Raw genomic sequence first — 14,124 nt, forward strand, 5'->3', positions numbered from 1 at the left:
CGTGTGTGCGTGTGTGTGTGTGTGTGTGTGTGTGTGTGTGTGTGTGTGTGTGTGTGTGTGTGTGTGTGTGTGTGTGTGTGTGTGTGTGTGTGTGCGCGTGTGCGTGTGTGTGTTTGTGTTCTGTCACACGGCTGCTGTAGTCAGTGTTGCCAGATTGTGTGAGAGAAATAAGCAACCAGGTCTAAAACAAGACCGAAAGAAGCGATATTCATCAGCTATTTGAAAATAGCAGATCTATAAAAGCTTTTTGTGAGCTTTCAGATCTACTATATATATATATATAAAATAAAATAAAACAAAACAAAACATTCTATTAAACAACACAAATCTTGTCTCCCTGACACAAAACATTGTCAGGTTGGGGTTAGGGGGACACTTACATATTAATATGTGGGTCCATGACATGACATTTTTGTTTGAAGCAAGTCCAAATAAGCAACTCTAGAAACAAGCCCAAATAAACACAACCCGCAACTACCGATATTTACAAGCAACTTTACAGAAAAATAAGACCAAAGTCGCTTATAATCAACGGACATGGCAACACTGACTGTAGTTTCTACATCACCTTATTATTGTTGCACAACACTTTTTGCCCCATTTTATTATACTTTGGTGTCGCACGCAGAAAACATAGCTACAAGCTCACAACGCGTCACGCCGCAACGTGTTGTGAGCTTGTAGATCTGCTATTGTCTTTAAATCACGCACCCTGCAGTGACAGGGGGGCGTAATAAGCGCTTTATAGCTGCGTGTCACGCGCGCGCGTGCACGTACACTGTCCCTGCTAACTCTCCTGTTTTCACCAGGAGACCAGTAGCGTCCCCAGGAATTACATTTAGGGCAGGTGAGATTTTTGTTTGCCCCCGCCTTGAAAATCGGTGATCGAAAACCGGCGAAAATGGCCCTTTCAAGATGTTTTGGCCATTATCTCTGGAACGGAAGGTCCAATCTGCTCATTACTTAAGACAATTTATCATATGTATATATATTATATTTATATTATATTAGTGCCCACTCTTCTTGTAACCCTACTACAAGCTGCTGTAGGAATGAATGCTGTCCACTAGGGGGCGACATCACACGGGAGAAAACAAACAGAATGAAGATTCTATTGTAGATTATTTCCATCAAAACCAGTTGAAACAACTGTTGATACCATTGATACCAGCCTGCATGTAAAAAATGTTTACACCATTTCATTTAAATACATGTGTGACGTGTCATCAATACAATTATAATATAAAACTGAATAACTTGCTTTCCTAAGTAACAACACAACAAATGTTTGATTTAAAAAAAAATCTTAATAAATAAATTGCATGTGGAATGTTCTCCTTGTGTGTCAGCATTATGTAATTATGGATCAAGTTACTTTTGTCAACGTCATGCATTCAAATGTTGATCCAGACCAGGGGTGATGCAACTTTGATGATGTAGAGGGCCACTATATTTGCACACTTACTCCAGAGGAACACATTGCAAATACTGTCGGGCAGACACTTCTTCAATTAATGCTGTACTTCGCCATTCTATGTCACACAGAAGTAGCAAGAATAGCCGATCTACAAGCCCAAAACGTTGACGGTGCGATGCGTTTTGGGCTTGTAGATTTGCTATTTTTGAATAGAAATCCTGATTTTTTTTTTCAATTTTTGAATTGGAATCCTGAAAATCATCATTTTTATTTCATTTCAAATGCATTTAGTTATACTTATGTTAAATTTAGGAACTATACAAATACATTGGACATAAAAAAGACAATAGAATTTTTATACTAGTCATTGAGCTACTAATATAGACGTAAAGTAAATAATGCGGGTCACGTTTGCATGTTTGGAATTGTAACAGCTGAAATCAATAATATATCAGTATTCTGATATTATGTGGGGGTGAATGTGGGGGCCGCATGTGGCCCCCGGGCCACCAGTTGCCCATGTATGATCCAGACTAAGCAAGATAACTATAACAATAACTCTAAATATGTAATTAAAAAAAAAAAGTCCACACCACGACTACAACGACAACGATAGTCGATCACTTTCAGAGAGACCTTATGAACGAAACAGTGACAGCCAATCAAAAGCCATCTGAAGGACTGATGCAATAATGGCCTCATTCAACCTCGGAAAGTTTTGTTATTAAAGGAGTAGTTCACCCAAAAAACGACTTATTTTCTATCAATTGCACACCCCATGAAGCCTTGAATTCATGGATTTATTTTAGTTTTGGTCGCATTCCTAAACTAATAATTTGATTCCCGTCTCCAACTGGCTAATGTATCCGGTAGGAGACTCAAAGTAGACTCTTTGTGTCTCCTACTGGAAATACCCCCGGTCATCAAATTATTGGCTCAGGAATGTGACTAAAAACAAAAATAAATCCATGAATCCAAGGCTTCATGGGGTGTGAAATTGATAGAAAATAAGCAATTTTTTGGGTGAACTCCTCCTTTAATGGAGATGAATGAATGAGTCAGAGAGTCGCAGTGGTGGAAAAAGTACTCAAATGTTTTACTTGAGTAAAAGTATCAATACTGCAATGTAGAAGAGATCTGTAACAAGCAAAAGTCTGGAATTCAAAATGTACTTAAAGGGCAAGACCACTTTGGTAGAGGTTTAGGTTATTTACCTTGCCATGATGTAACTCCAAAGGTGGACAAGAAAAGAAAAAAAAATCGCTCCATTGATTAGAAATTGATAATTCAAAATATGCTCCTCATTGACTTACATTGTACAGTAAAACAGCTCTCAAAGTCACTCTTTTAGCACATAAACAAACAAACAAAGTTGATTCAGACAATATAGAACATCACCAAAAATGTTAACTTCCTGTTGATTTTGCTATTTTTATTAAGAAGAAAACCTGGACTGGATTTGCAGATCTGGATCCGGATCTTCAAATAGTAAAATCAGCAGGAAGTTAACATTTTTATAAAAAAGAAAAAACAGTACTGGGTTTGGTGATGTTCTATATTGTCTGAATCAGCTTTGTTCGTGATCGTTTACGTGCTTATAGAGTGACTTTGAGAGCTGTTTTACTGTACAATGTAAGTCAATGAGGAGCAAATTTAGAATTATCAATTTCTAATCAATGGAGCAATTATTTTTGATTTCTTGTCCACCTTTGGAGTTACATCATGGTACATAAAAAAAGTGTGTGTGTGTGTGTGTGTGTGTGTGTGTGTGTGTGTGTGTGTGTGTGTGTGTGTCTGTGTGTGTGTGTGTGTGTGTGCGCACGTTGTGTGTCCTTGTGTCTCTAACCATAGCCCTATGGCCAGTGGTGTGTTCTAGACTTTTTTGGAGGGTATACTATAACTATTCCCTCCTTAGTTCCTCCCACACGCACGGCACGCACGCGCGCGCGCGTATATAATTAATTAATGCAAACAAAATTGCGCGCGCTTCTGCCCCGCACAGACTCGACCAGGCCCACTCAGGCCCAGTTTCACAGCAACACTGAGTACAATTACAATATGCTTTGTACTGATTTTCTACTGTTCCTAATGTTAATCACCCTGTAACTCAACCACTTCGGAGCTGCTTTTAGCCTTAGATGCATTTTCAATGCAAAGCATGTATTAATACCATGGAAGAGTGCAAGGATTGTTATAAACAAATGCTGATTAGCCTTATCAGATATAATAGCAGTGTTAACAGTGAGCATTCCTATATCTATTACAGAATAGTATTAACTTGGCATTGAAGACACAAACCGTATTGAAGATTCAAGATTTTGCTGTGCTATGACCGCAATTTTGAATACTAATGAAAGTACTCAATTCAGTGACCTACGTTCAATGAAGTGAATGGCAGGTCATTGAGTTAAAGTGTGAATTCCTTCGCCAGTAGCCATTAATTATCACCTCAAGAACAATAGTCACACACATGATAAGCCTTCACCTCCAGTCAGACTACTAGTCAGACAGATCACATTCTTGCTGATTGTATTGCTGCCCCCCAGCCCAGACCTCCTGCGTGCAGCGTATCAGATGCGTATCAACGTATCCGATACGACATCTCGAACGGTTTTTGGATGTATACGATGGCACCGAAAAAAATCTACAGGCCACACTGCGTATACAGCGTACCACGGTAGAACACACCACTGCCTATGGCTCTGACCAAGGCTCACACAGCTGTTTGGAGATGCTATTTAGCTACAGAATTGTTCATCAGTGTTACAGGTATCGTGCTTAGGAACAAGAACTTTATACAACTACACACTGACAACTGTACACACAAACATATGTGTTAATGATACACAAAAATGTATGATACATTTTCAACCTCTTCATATAATTAATTGGTCCTCACTAATGATCATGATAAAATGGTACCATTTTTTTCTACTCTGCCTGTGTCTCAGAGGAGGGCTGTGGACAGTTCAGAATCCCGCCTACCAGTGACATCATCGATGGGGAATCCAAGCAAATACAAACGGCAGGCTTTCTATTCCTGGAAAGTTGGAGTTGCAATGCAATAATAGAAGCCATTGTTCTTGTGTTAATATAAATCTAAATAAAAAAAATTGAAATCTTGTTGGGAAAGAAAATCCCGCCTAATGATGATGTCACTGGTAGACGGGTTTCATCGTCCTCCTAAGAGACACAGATTGTTTTTTTTACCATTTTATCATGATCATTAGTGAGGACCAATTATATGAAAATGGGTTGAAAATGGGTGAAGTCGTCCTTTAAAAGCACATCACTTAACTATACCTATACCTAAAACCATGTCCCTATGACCTATAGAAAACAGAAATATACAATTTACAATCACATCATTTTACTTTAATTGTTGCTTCATGACTTGTAATGTAATATTCTAATATTCATCCACCAGACATACAGTATGAAATACCTTCAAGAGAATAATAGAGACAAAGTCTGAATAACAATTTTACACATGACTTTATTGCAGGTAATTTAGTGAAGCATATTATTATCTATTGAATACATAGAGAAAATCAATGGAACAAATCAAGAAATGAATAATTAAAACAAATATAACAAAAAAACATGGCTTTCTGGCAGAAATATCTTCTTTTTATGTTGTTTTGTTTGTTTAGTTTTTCTTCATTTTCCACTCTTGGTCGGGTCACTCGGGTGTAAATGTCATGCAAAAGTAGCACACTTGCAGTATAAGACGTTTTTGCTTTGAATAAAGTTTTGCCAGGGTATCGATTGGTTAACTGTGTGTGAGTTTATAAATATTGACCCAATGAAAAGTATTGTTGTGACTACATAATAACTACATTGGATCCATTGGAACACAGGTTCTTTTTTCCATTTCCTGAAAAGTAAGTTTTGGACTTTCCACCTGACAGCGACTAAACGTTGAAGGAAACCGGCCGTTCTTACTTTAACTCCCTATCAGTTGACCCTGTCTCTGTACAAATTATTTGATAACAATTTCAGCACAATTAACTTTTTTTGCATCCAGATGATGAATCAAACAGAAACACATAAACGAAACAAAATAAAATAAAATGTAGTACATATTTATACTATGATCATAATTATAATATGATCCACTGGTACAAACCACATGTAATGTATAACATAATGAAATATACAACCCCACACTGTACAAGAATATATATTACACATTAAAACTGATCAACTCCTCATGAAGGATGCATGTTATCAGGGCTATTATGTAGGTATGGTGACATGGACAGTGCAGGATGACATCTTTATGGAACAATTCGGAACGGTTACATTTGTGTGATCGATGTTCTATCAAACATTTGTAGGTCACATCACCATGTGAGTGAATTGAGCTGGTTGTAGTGACCCTTGTTTGTTTTTTCCCTGAAAAGTTAGTTTTCAGGGAACACCTAACCCTAACCCTATATTCAAAACGTTTACATTAATGTAAAAAAAAAAAAAACCTTAAAGCTGTACTTGGTAAGTCCCAAAATAATGATTTTTAGCAACCTCTGTTGGTCACTACCGTCATTGCAGGTCTTTAGCGGATTCCTGCATTACCCAGAATTCCATTTGTTTTCACCGGAAGGCGGAAGCGTTTCAAAAAGCGTTCTTTTTGTTGTTTTATACTATCTGCGGATCGTTTCTCTTAGCCAGTGGAGCTTTAGTTACCGTGAGCTGTGTTTTCTTTTGCTGTTGTTTTTCCATCTTCAAATCCTATAATGCCATAAAAACAGCGTGAAATTCCTTTTTGTAACTAGCGCGGTAGTTCCGGGACAAACAGGAAACCGGTGCATTTCCGTTTTCCGGCTGGATGACGTCATTTTCGCGGGAAAGACGCCCCTGTCCACTTTCAATTGAAAATATGTTTATAAAAGGCTTTCGGGGGTGAAATTCATGGAATGGGTGTTGTGAACCATTCCATGAGTTGTGTGTCACTGCCCATCTTTCGCTGCAGGCTAAAAACCCACCTCCTCAGGAAACACTACCCTTCCTCTTCGCCTTGCCTACTTGTTGTTAACTACTTTTACTTTAGAGCTAGGTATACTCTTGGTTGCTTGTTTTAGAAGAGAATGCACTTAAATGCTTCTGGTGATTAGTAGTTTTGTTCCCTACCTATGTTGAATGCACTTATTGTACTATTGTAAGTCCCTTTGGATAAAAGCGTCTGCTAAATGACTGTAATGTAAAGCATTTGCCTCACAAAAGATATAAAATGTAACTTTAGTTTTTTTTTTTTTAAGTTACCTAGTATTACTTTAACAAAAAAAAGAAAGACATTGAAATAGCCGATGCACAAGCTCACAACATGTTGCGATGTAGAAAGGTAAAACTAAAAGCTGTAAGTAGGATTAAAGGAGGAATCTATCAAATATCACATCCGTGTACAAGCAAACTTCAACACATATTGGTCCAGTGGTGCCGGAGACTAGCTGGTCACTGACACACACACTTTTTATCTCTCTGTGTCTGAGTGCTGCTGGAAGGCTTTGGGAGTGTCTGTGTCTGAGTGCTGCAGGAAGGCTTTGGGAGTGCCGTTCTCCTATGGCAACTTCCGGACAGAGAACCACAGGTTGGGCACCCCTGCGCTACTTGACAGATTCTGATATCAGTGGTTTCAGCATCACTAGCCCTTTCATAATTCAAATATGGGTAGAGTTTCTCAGTGAAAGGGCCTTCATGAGTGTAGATGTGAGCCATGTCTTCAGTGTCGTAGAAGGACAACTCCCCCCTGTCATAGTCCAGCTGGACTCTGATCCTCTGAGGATTCCTCTGTAGTGAGAAGTATGTTGCACCGTTAGAGTACTGCATGTGTCTGTGTCGACGTAAACACCATATTCCATTGCCTTGTTTGGGAGGTCTCTCTCCCTTCCTCTCAACAGACTTTGTAACATAGCCTATATTCCATCGAGGACGGTCCCCCACCTCCACCTCCCAGGTGTGTGTTCCTGAACTGAAACCCTCTGAACCCAGAACACTGGGATACATAGTGAACCTCTCAGGGTTGTCAGGAAGCTGCTGCTTTGTCTCTGAATCTCCCACACTGGTCAGGTCTTCAGACAGAGAGAGATAGCCGTTTGCTGTGTTTGGGTCCAGAATGACAGGACTGAACGGGACCTTCTTCATGATCTCCTCACAGACTCTGTAGGTCAGGTTTCCCAGGTGTTTGGCCACATCTATCAGCACTCCTGAGACCAGCTGTGGTTCTGATGGTGTACACTGGTCTCTGAAAAATAAAACATCTGGTTTCTGCAGCTCTTGTTCTATATCAAAGATTTGGTATGAGAGAGAGGTGATCTGCTCCCGAATCTTTTTCATCTCTCTGGTGACAATCTCTGCTTTCTGCTTCTCTTTCTCCTTCAGAGCTGAAACTCTTTCCTCCTCTTCCTCTCTCAGGGACTGGTGGAGCTTTTCAATCTCTGCTCTGATCTGCTTTTCTGTGATCACCACCTGCTTCTTGTTGTGTTGAAACACGTCTTTGTATGTCTGTTCAAACTCTTTGCATTTGTTCCTGTTGTCCTGTAGAGACTTGAGTTTAGACTCCAGTTGGGCCTTCGGATCATACCCTAACGTTGTCATTGGCTGATAGGAAGGAAGATAACATCAGTCATAAATAACAGCATGAATATGAATTAAACCTGGAAGGATTGGGAGTCATATTGGCAGTGGGCAATGTTTGAAACTACACATTGTGAGTAGGGTGATGTTGTCTGATTGGATCATCTTTAATAGGATTTTGGGTGCAATATCAAATGTATTAAATAACTTGACAACCCCCACATGAAACCTAGTAGATAATAGGCAAACATTTGGCAAAAATAGGTAAACAGTTGCCAAACATTTTTTATTGATCTGCTTTTTGGCAAAGAGATTTGGTGTGGAGGGAAACTAGGAGGATAACAAGTACAAACCCTTGGGGGACCCCGGTTAATTAAGTAGGCCTACAGGGTTTAAGTATATAAGTCATAAGTCAAAGACTACACACAAAAAACACACGCATACAAGGCTTATTAACCAGGGTTCTTTACGTCCCTAAGTAATGTAATTCTCTTTTTTTCAGTTTTTCTTTGGAACTGCTTGTGTCATGAGAACATCCACACAGAACATGGATATTACAATTATTGTCTCCGCCAGGCTGAAAGGCATGGCGAGAGAGTATGTTTTGCACCCTGTCCGTCCGTGTGTGTGTCCTGTCTGTGTGTTACCAGCTTATCTCCGGCACCGTTGGCCCGGTCGCTGCGAAACTGTGCACACACACTCCCTGGATTCCAATTCAGAACCTCCGCCTAAAACTTTTCACATGGGCCTGTTATAGCGACACCAGGAGGCCGATTTGTGCAAAACCTATTTTTTGAGCGGTGCAACCGCTCAAAAATCATCACCACGGATGGGTTTAGGACCCATCCGTGGTGAAAGTTTTTCTTTCCGTCGTGAAAATGTGTCTTTCGCTGTGACGCCATGCTGTGGAAAACACGCCCATAGGCTAAGCTTTGCAGGACGTGCTGTGATTGGCTAGCGAGACACATGATGAAATTAACTTCAAACTTCGCAGACTCGCTGTGATTGGCTAGCGAGACGCATGATGAAATTAATAATAATGTAAAAAATGTAAGCACGTCACTTCGCAGGACGTGCTGTGATTGGCTACCGAGATGCATGATGAAATTAATAACTCATAAATAGCACCGCTCACTTCACACTGGGTGTGATTGCCAGACCCAAGGGGTCGGCCTACATGAGGCTTGTCGGTCGGTCGGTCTGTCCCTCTTTTCCTCTGCACACACGTCATGCGAAGTCCGGCCATTCAGATTTCAACCACTAGGGGTCTGGCAGTACCAGGAGACCTGGTACTGCCAGGTACACAGGGTCACCAGAGATTTCGACCCAGGATGATTCGACCCGGACCATTCGACCCGCTTTTGACCCGCTTGGACCTGACATTTCGACCCGGACCGCGAGAGAGAGAGACAGAGAGAGAGAGAGAGAGAGACAGAGACGTAATAATAATAATATGTACATTGATTTACCAAACAATTATTATTTGTCTGTCAGGGTGAAACAAGCCCAAAGGCTTTCAAGCACAGCCATTGAGATAAAGTATAGTTTTGGACCATGACGGAGGCGCGCCGAATCAGCAGACCTTGAGGCCAAGGAGTCGCGCCCGAGCGCCTCCAGGCGCGAGTGCCCGCGACGACCGGCCGATGGTCTGCTATTCGACTAAGCGCCGTCCGAGTTATGTACCGATAGGCACAGAATCGTAAATAATATTGGTGGGGACTGCGTTACACAAACGCAGCACACTCCCAAAGCTGGCGCCGCCGGCAGCTCCGCGGAGCTGTAAGGCATACATAATTATTTAATTTAGAAAAGAAGGTTTACAAAAAAAATTATTTAAAAAAAAGTATGCAACTGGGGGAGCATGCTTACAATATTTACTCTTAAATATACTCAGGACCTCACCGTCACCTTGTACATTCAGGACCTCACCACCGTCACCTTGTACTCTACTACCCTCTAGGGGTTACACAGATAATTCGACCCGGTAAATTTGGGTCGAGCTGACTCAAATTCGCGGCTGGGCGAATTGTCCTGGGTCGAAATCTCTGGTGACCGTACACAGTATCTCTATAGTCATGTGATCAACACGGATCTCCCATATTCCATCCTCATTGCCTATGGTTGGCTTCCAAAGTTTGCAGGATTGGTCCGTGTTGAACAAAATGCCTCAAATCATGAACGCAGCTTGCGATTTCCATGAAATTTCACACACACATTCCCACTAGGCCAAGGAAGAAATGCCACCCTTTTCACATTGTCCTGTTACAGCGCCACCAGCTAGTCTAATTTAGCAAAACACATTTTAGGAACAAAATGCCTCAAATCATGAATGCAGTGTCCGATTTCCGTGAACGACCTAAGAATAAATGGCACCCTTTTCACATTGGCCTATTATAGCGCCACCAGGAGGCCACAATAACGTACCTGACCTGGCGGAGACCTGTGCTCCGAGGAGCACTTTTTCTAGTTAATTATTTTTTTCCTTTTTTTCCATTTTCAACAAGGTCAATTTCTTAATGAAAGAAGGTTGTTACATACTTACTAAGGAAATCGGCTTCTTCCTCGGTGCTATAGAAAAATGAAGAGAAAAATGAAATCATTAAGAACATAATGAATATAAATAACATCTGGAAGGAGTGGGAGTCAGACTGTCAGACAATCTTTGATTCTTAATTTAAAATGGTGAAAACACATTTCAAAATGTGTTACCTCATTGGAACACAAATGTTAAAGTCATAATGAGTAAAAAAATATGCATACAAATATAATATAATATAATATATTTTTCACAATAACGCTTCCACAAAAAACCAAAACTTTTCTCCTCTGGGACCGCGCAAGTTGGGAACGATGCAATTTAGGAATGCATGGAATGAATGCATTAGGATAGTTACAGTAATGTTTGGGCTGAGCGGCCACTAAGTGGAGAGGGCCAATCCTTCAGTAGCACCGGCCCACAGAGCAGAGAGACATCACATGATTGGCCCACTGGCTTGTCTATCATCTGGATACCGGCCATAGTCCCACCCAAACATATAACAGCTGATCTACAAGCCCACAACTCGTTGCTGCCTCGACACGTTGTGGGCTTGTAGATCTTCGGTGCGAGACACCATTGTATGACGATACATAAATAAAGGCATGTGTCTGGCAGCACACTCACTGAGTGAGAGAGAAACAGCTTAATCTGAGGGGACAGCTGGCTCACACTTGTAGAAGGATAGTTTAGCATTATGGTGACTGGTGAGCACAACAGAGGAGGACTGTAGGCCTTCCTTATCCAACATTAAACAGCAAACTCTGCATGGTGTGTTGCAAGTAACTATGTCTATATATACTTCAAACAATAATAATCCTATACTATCCTAATTGATTGATTAGATGCTTGTATTAACCACTTAAGCCCTATTTTATGCTTTAGTCATACACTTATGTCACATAAAAAATAACTATCTACAAGCTCACAAGTCAGAGTCATCGTGATGTGGTGTGTCCTTGTAGATCTGCTATTCTTACAATTAATGAACACTTCTGCCAATAATTACATGACAAGTGTCATGTGTCGTTCCTGTTGCCCAGGCAGCCCATATATGGGCTTAAAAGACATTGATCAAACATATTGTTTCAGTCACAGTGTTATTGTTTTTACTGACCATTCAAAATGTTCACAGGGTCATACAGCTGTTATTAAAAACACTAAATGACTTTGCTGTTACACTAAAACAACTTATTTGCCTACACACAGACGCAAATGGCAGCCTTTGCTATGTATAAGTTAGGCATATCCTGTTAAGCCATGCTCATATAGCCTATAGATCTACCCTGTAACAGATGCATTCTCAGATCATTTTAGCCTACCCTTGTTTTCTATACTTTAGTAAACTAAAGTTTATGATTGCATGCAGACTCAGTTTTGCATGTAATCATGTACATTCATAATAGTCCTCTACTGCTCATGTCCAGGTTTGATGTGCTTTAGCCTGCATCCTCCTTATAAGAGCAACACACTCTCATTGTTTGTGAGTAGTACTGTAGGCTAAACTATCATATTCATGGGTTCTAGTTGTGTATGGGTCATGTAGTTATCATTTATTTTACTCAAGGCTCCAGAACATGGAAGGAGGCTTCTCAGTAAAAGTGGTGGTATTAAGGGCATGTGCGTTTGTATGTGCCTCGACGGAGTTGGGCGGTAGAATGTGTGTGTGTGTGCGCGTGTGCGTGTGCGTGTGCGTGCGTGCGTGCGTGCGTGCGTGCGTGCGTGCGTGCGTGCGTGTGTGTGTGTGTGTGTGTGTGTGTGTGTGTGTCTCCTTGGTTTACAAGAAGGTGAGGACTGATGACTGACCACTAACAGCCTTATGGAACTTGCATCACAAGCAATGTTTTACTAGGAGTTATTTAATATGAAGTAAGTCACGTGATGTTCACACACACACTGTGTCTTTTACTTCAAATACATTTCATTCTGCAACCTCATAAAATGTATCATAAGATGGACCTGTTCAGATTGTACATAAATGACGCTATGTTTGGCCTGTGAGGCTACATATCATGTATTTCTGACAACACTTCTTCTTTGGCATGATTTTACACACTAGTTGACTGTATCTGGATATTATCCTCCAAGTGAGATCACTGATGTTGATGTAGCATGAAGGAGTGTAAAACCCTACTCTCCTTCAAAACCGCTCTAAAAGAGTACCTACAGGAGGCTGCAATTCGAGACTGGCCCCTGTAAAAGTCAACGCCTAGCCCCCCCCCCCCCCCCCCCTGAACTGTGTACTGTACATATTTTGTTGTTTTTGTTTTCAATCTGTTTTTATGGTGTCTTGAATAGTAGTGTATATCTGTCTGTCATTAAATGTCTCAATGAATTGAGTACAAAGGACCCCAATGGCAATGGAAACAAGCTATAGGATTTCTTGGGTTTTAATTTGTAGCAAACTGCTAATAAAGTATTCAATCAATCAATCAAGCATCAACCCTTTGTTTGATCCTACATCATGTGGATAGTTTTTTGAGCCTCGTTACATCTTTCTGGGAAGGAAGCCCAGACACACACACACGCACGCACGCACGCACGCACGCACACACACACACACACACACACACACACACACACACACACACACACACACACACACACACACACACACACACACACACACACACACACACACACACACACACACACACACACACACACACACACACACACACACACACACACACACACACACACATGCATACAAGGCTTATTAACCAGGGTTCCTTATAAACATCCTTAAAGGAGAATTTTGGACTAAAGTTTTCTTCCGTTTTCTATGACGTTATGATATCTTAGGATGAATGGTACAGTAGAAAATTTTCATAACTCCACCCCTGAGCCGCCACAGCTTAAAAGGTGCGCGGATAGGCCTTAGGTTAGATCACATATTTTAATAGCTTTTTTTAATTATTTTTTTGGTGAGATCTGACGTTCATAGTGACAGAACACTATGCAACCAAAAAAAAAAAAAACAGAAGTCTCGCTAGACGAGATTGAAATCTCGAGATTTCAATCTCGTCTAGCGAGACTTCTGTTTTTCTTTTTTTTTTTTTTGGGACAGTGTTCTGTCACTATGAACGTCAGATCTCACCAAAAAAAAAGGAAAAAAAAGCTATTAAAATATGTGATCTAACCTAAGGCCTATCCGCGCACCTTTTAAGCTGTGGTGGCTCAGGGGTGGAGTTATGAAATTTTTCTACTGTACCATTCATCCTAAGATATCATAACGTCATAGAAAAGGTAAGAAAACTTTAGTCCAAAATTCCCCTTTAAGTAATGTAATTCTCTCTCTGCCTGTTTATTCTTTGTCATGAGAACATCCACACAGAACAATTTCATTTCTTAATGAATGAAGGTTGTTACTTACGATATATATCCGCTATAAAAAGAAAGAAAAGCAAGAAATATCAAATTATAAAGAACATAATGAATATAAATAACATCTGAATGTACATGAATATAAAACAATCTTTGATTCTTGATTCGAAATGGTGAAATTCCTTGGAAACTGGGTAAAAAACACATTTAAACATGAACACAAATGTTAAAGTCGTAATAAATATGTTTCAACATATTTATCTAATATAAT

At 40.3% G+C, this 14,124-nt stretch overlaps 1 protein-coding gene across 1 annotated transcript; it reads right to left on the minus strand.

Annotated features, from left to right (window-relative positions):
• Positions 1-6,720: 6,720 nt before the first annotated feature.
• On the minus strand, positions 6,721-8,011 carry LOC308104621 (E3 ubiquitin-protein ligase TRIM35-like; the record flags this gene model as incomplete). The annotated part of the gene is made up of 1 exon (XM_080455075.1): positions 6,721-8,011. One exon carries the CDS (start codon positions 8,009-8,011, stop codon positions 6,869-6,871), a length of 1,143 nt encoding a protein of 380 aa, XP_080311201.1. The 3' UTR covers positions 6,721-6,868.
• Between the last annotated feature and the right edge of the window lie 6,113 nt (positions 8,012-14,124).

This window comes from Gymnoscopelus braueri, assembly GCF_963280865.1.
Source record: "Gymnoscopelus braueri genome assembly, chromosome: 2".
Lineage (NCBI taxonomy): Eukaryota > Metazoa > Chordata > Actinopteri > Myctophiformes > Myctophidae > Gymnoscopelus > Gymnoscopelus braueri.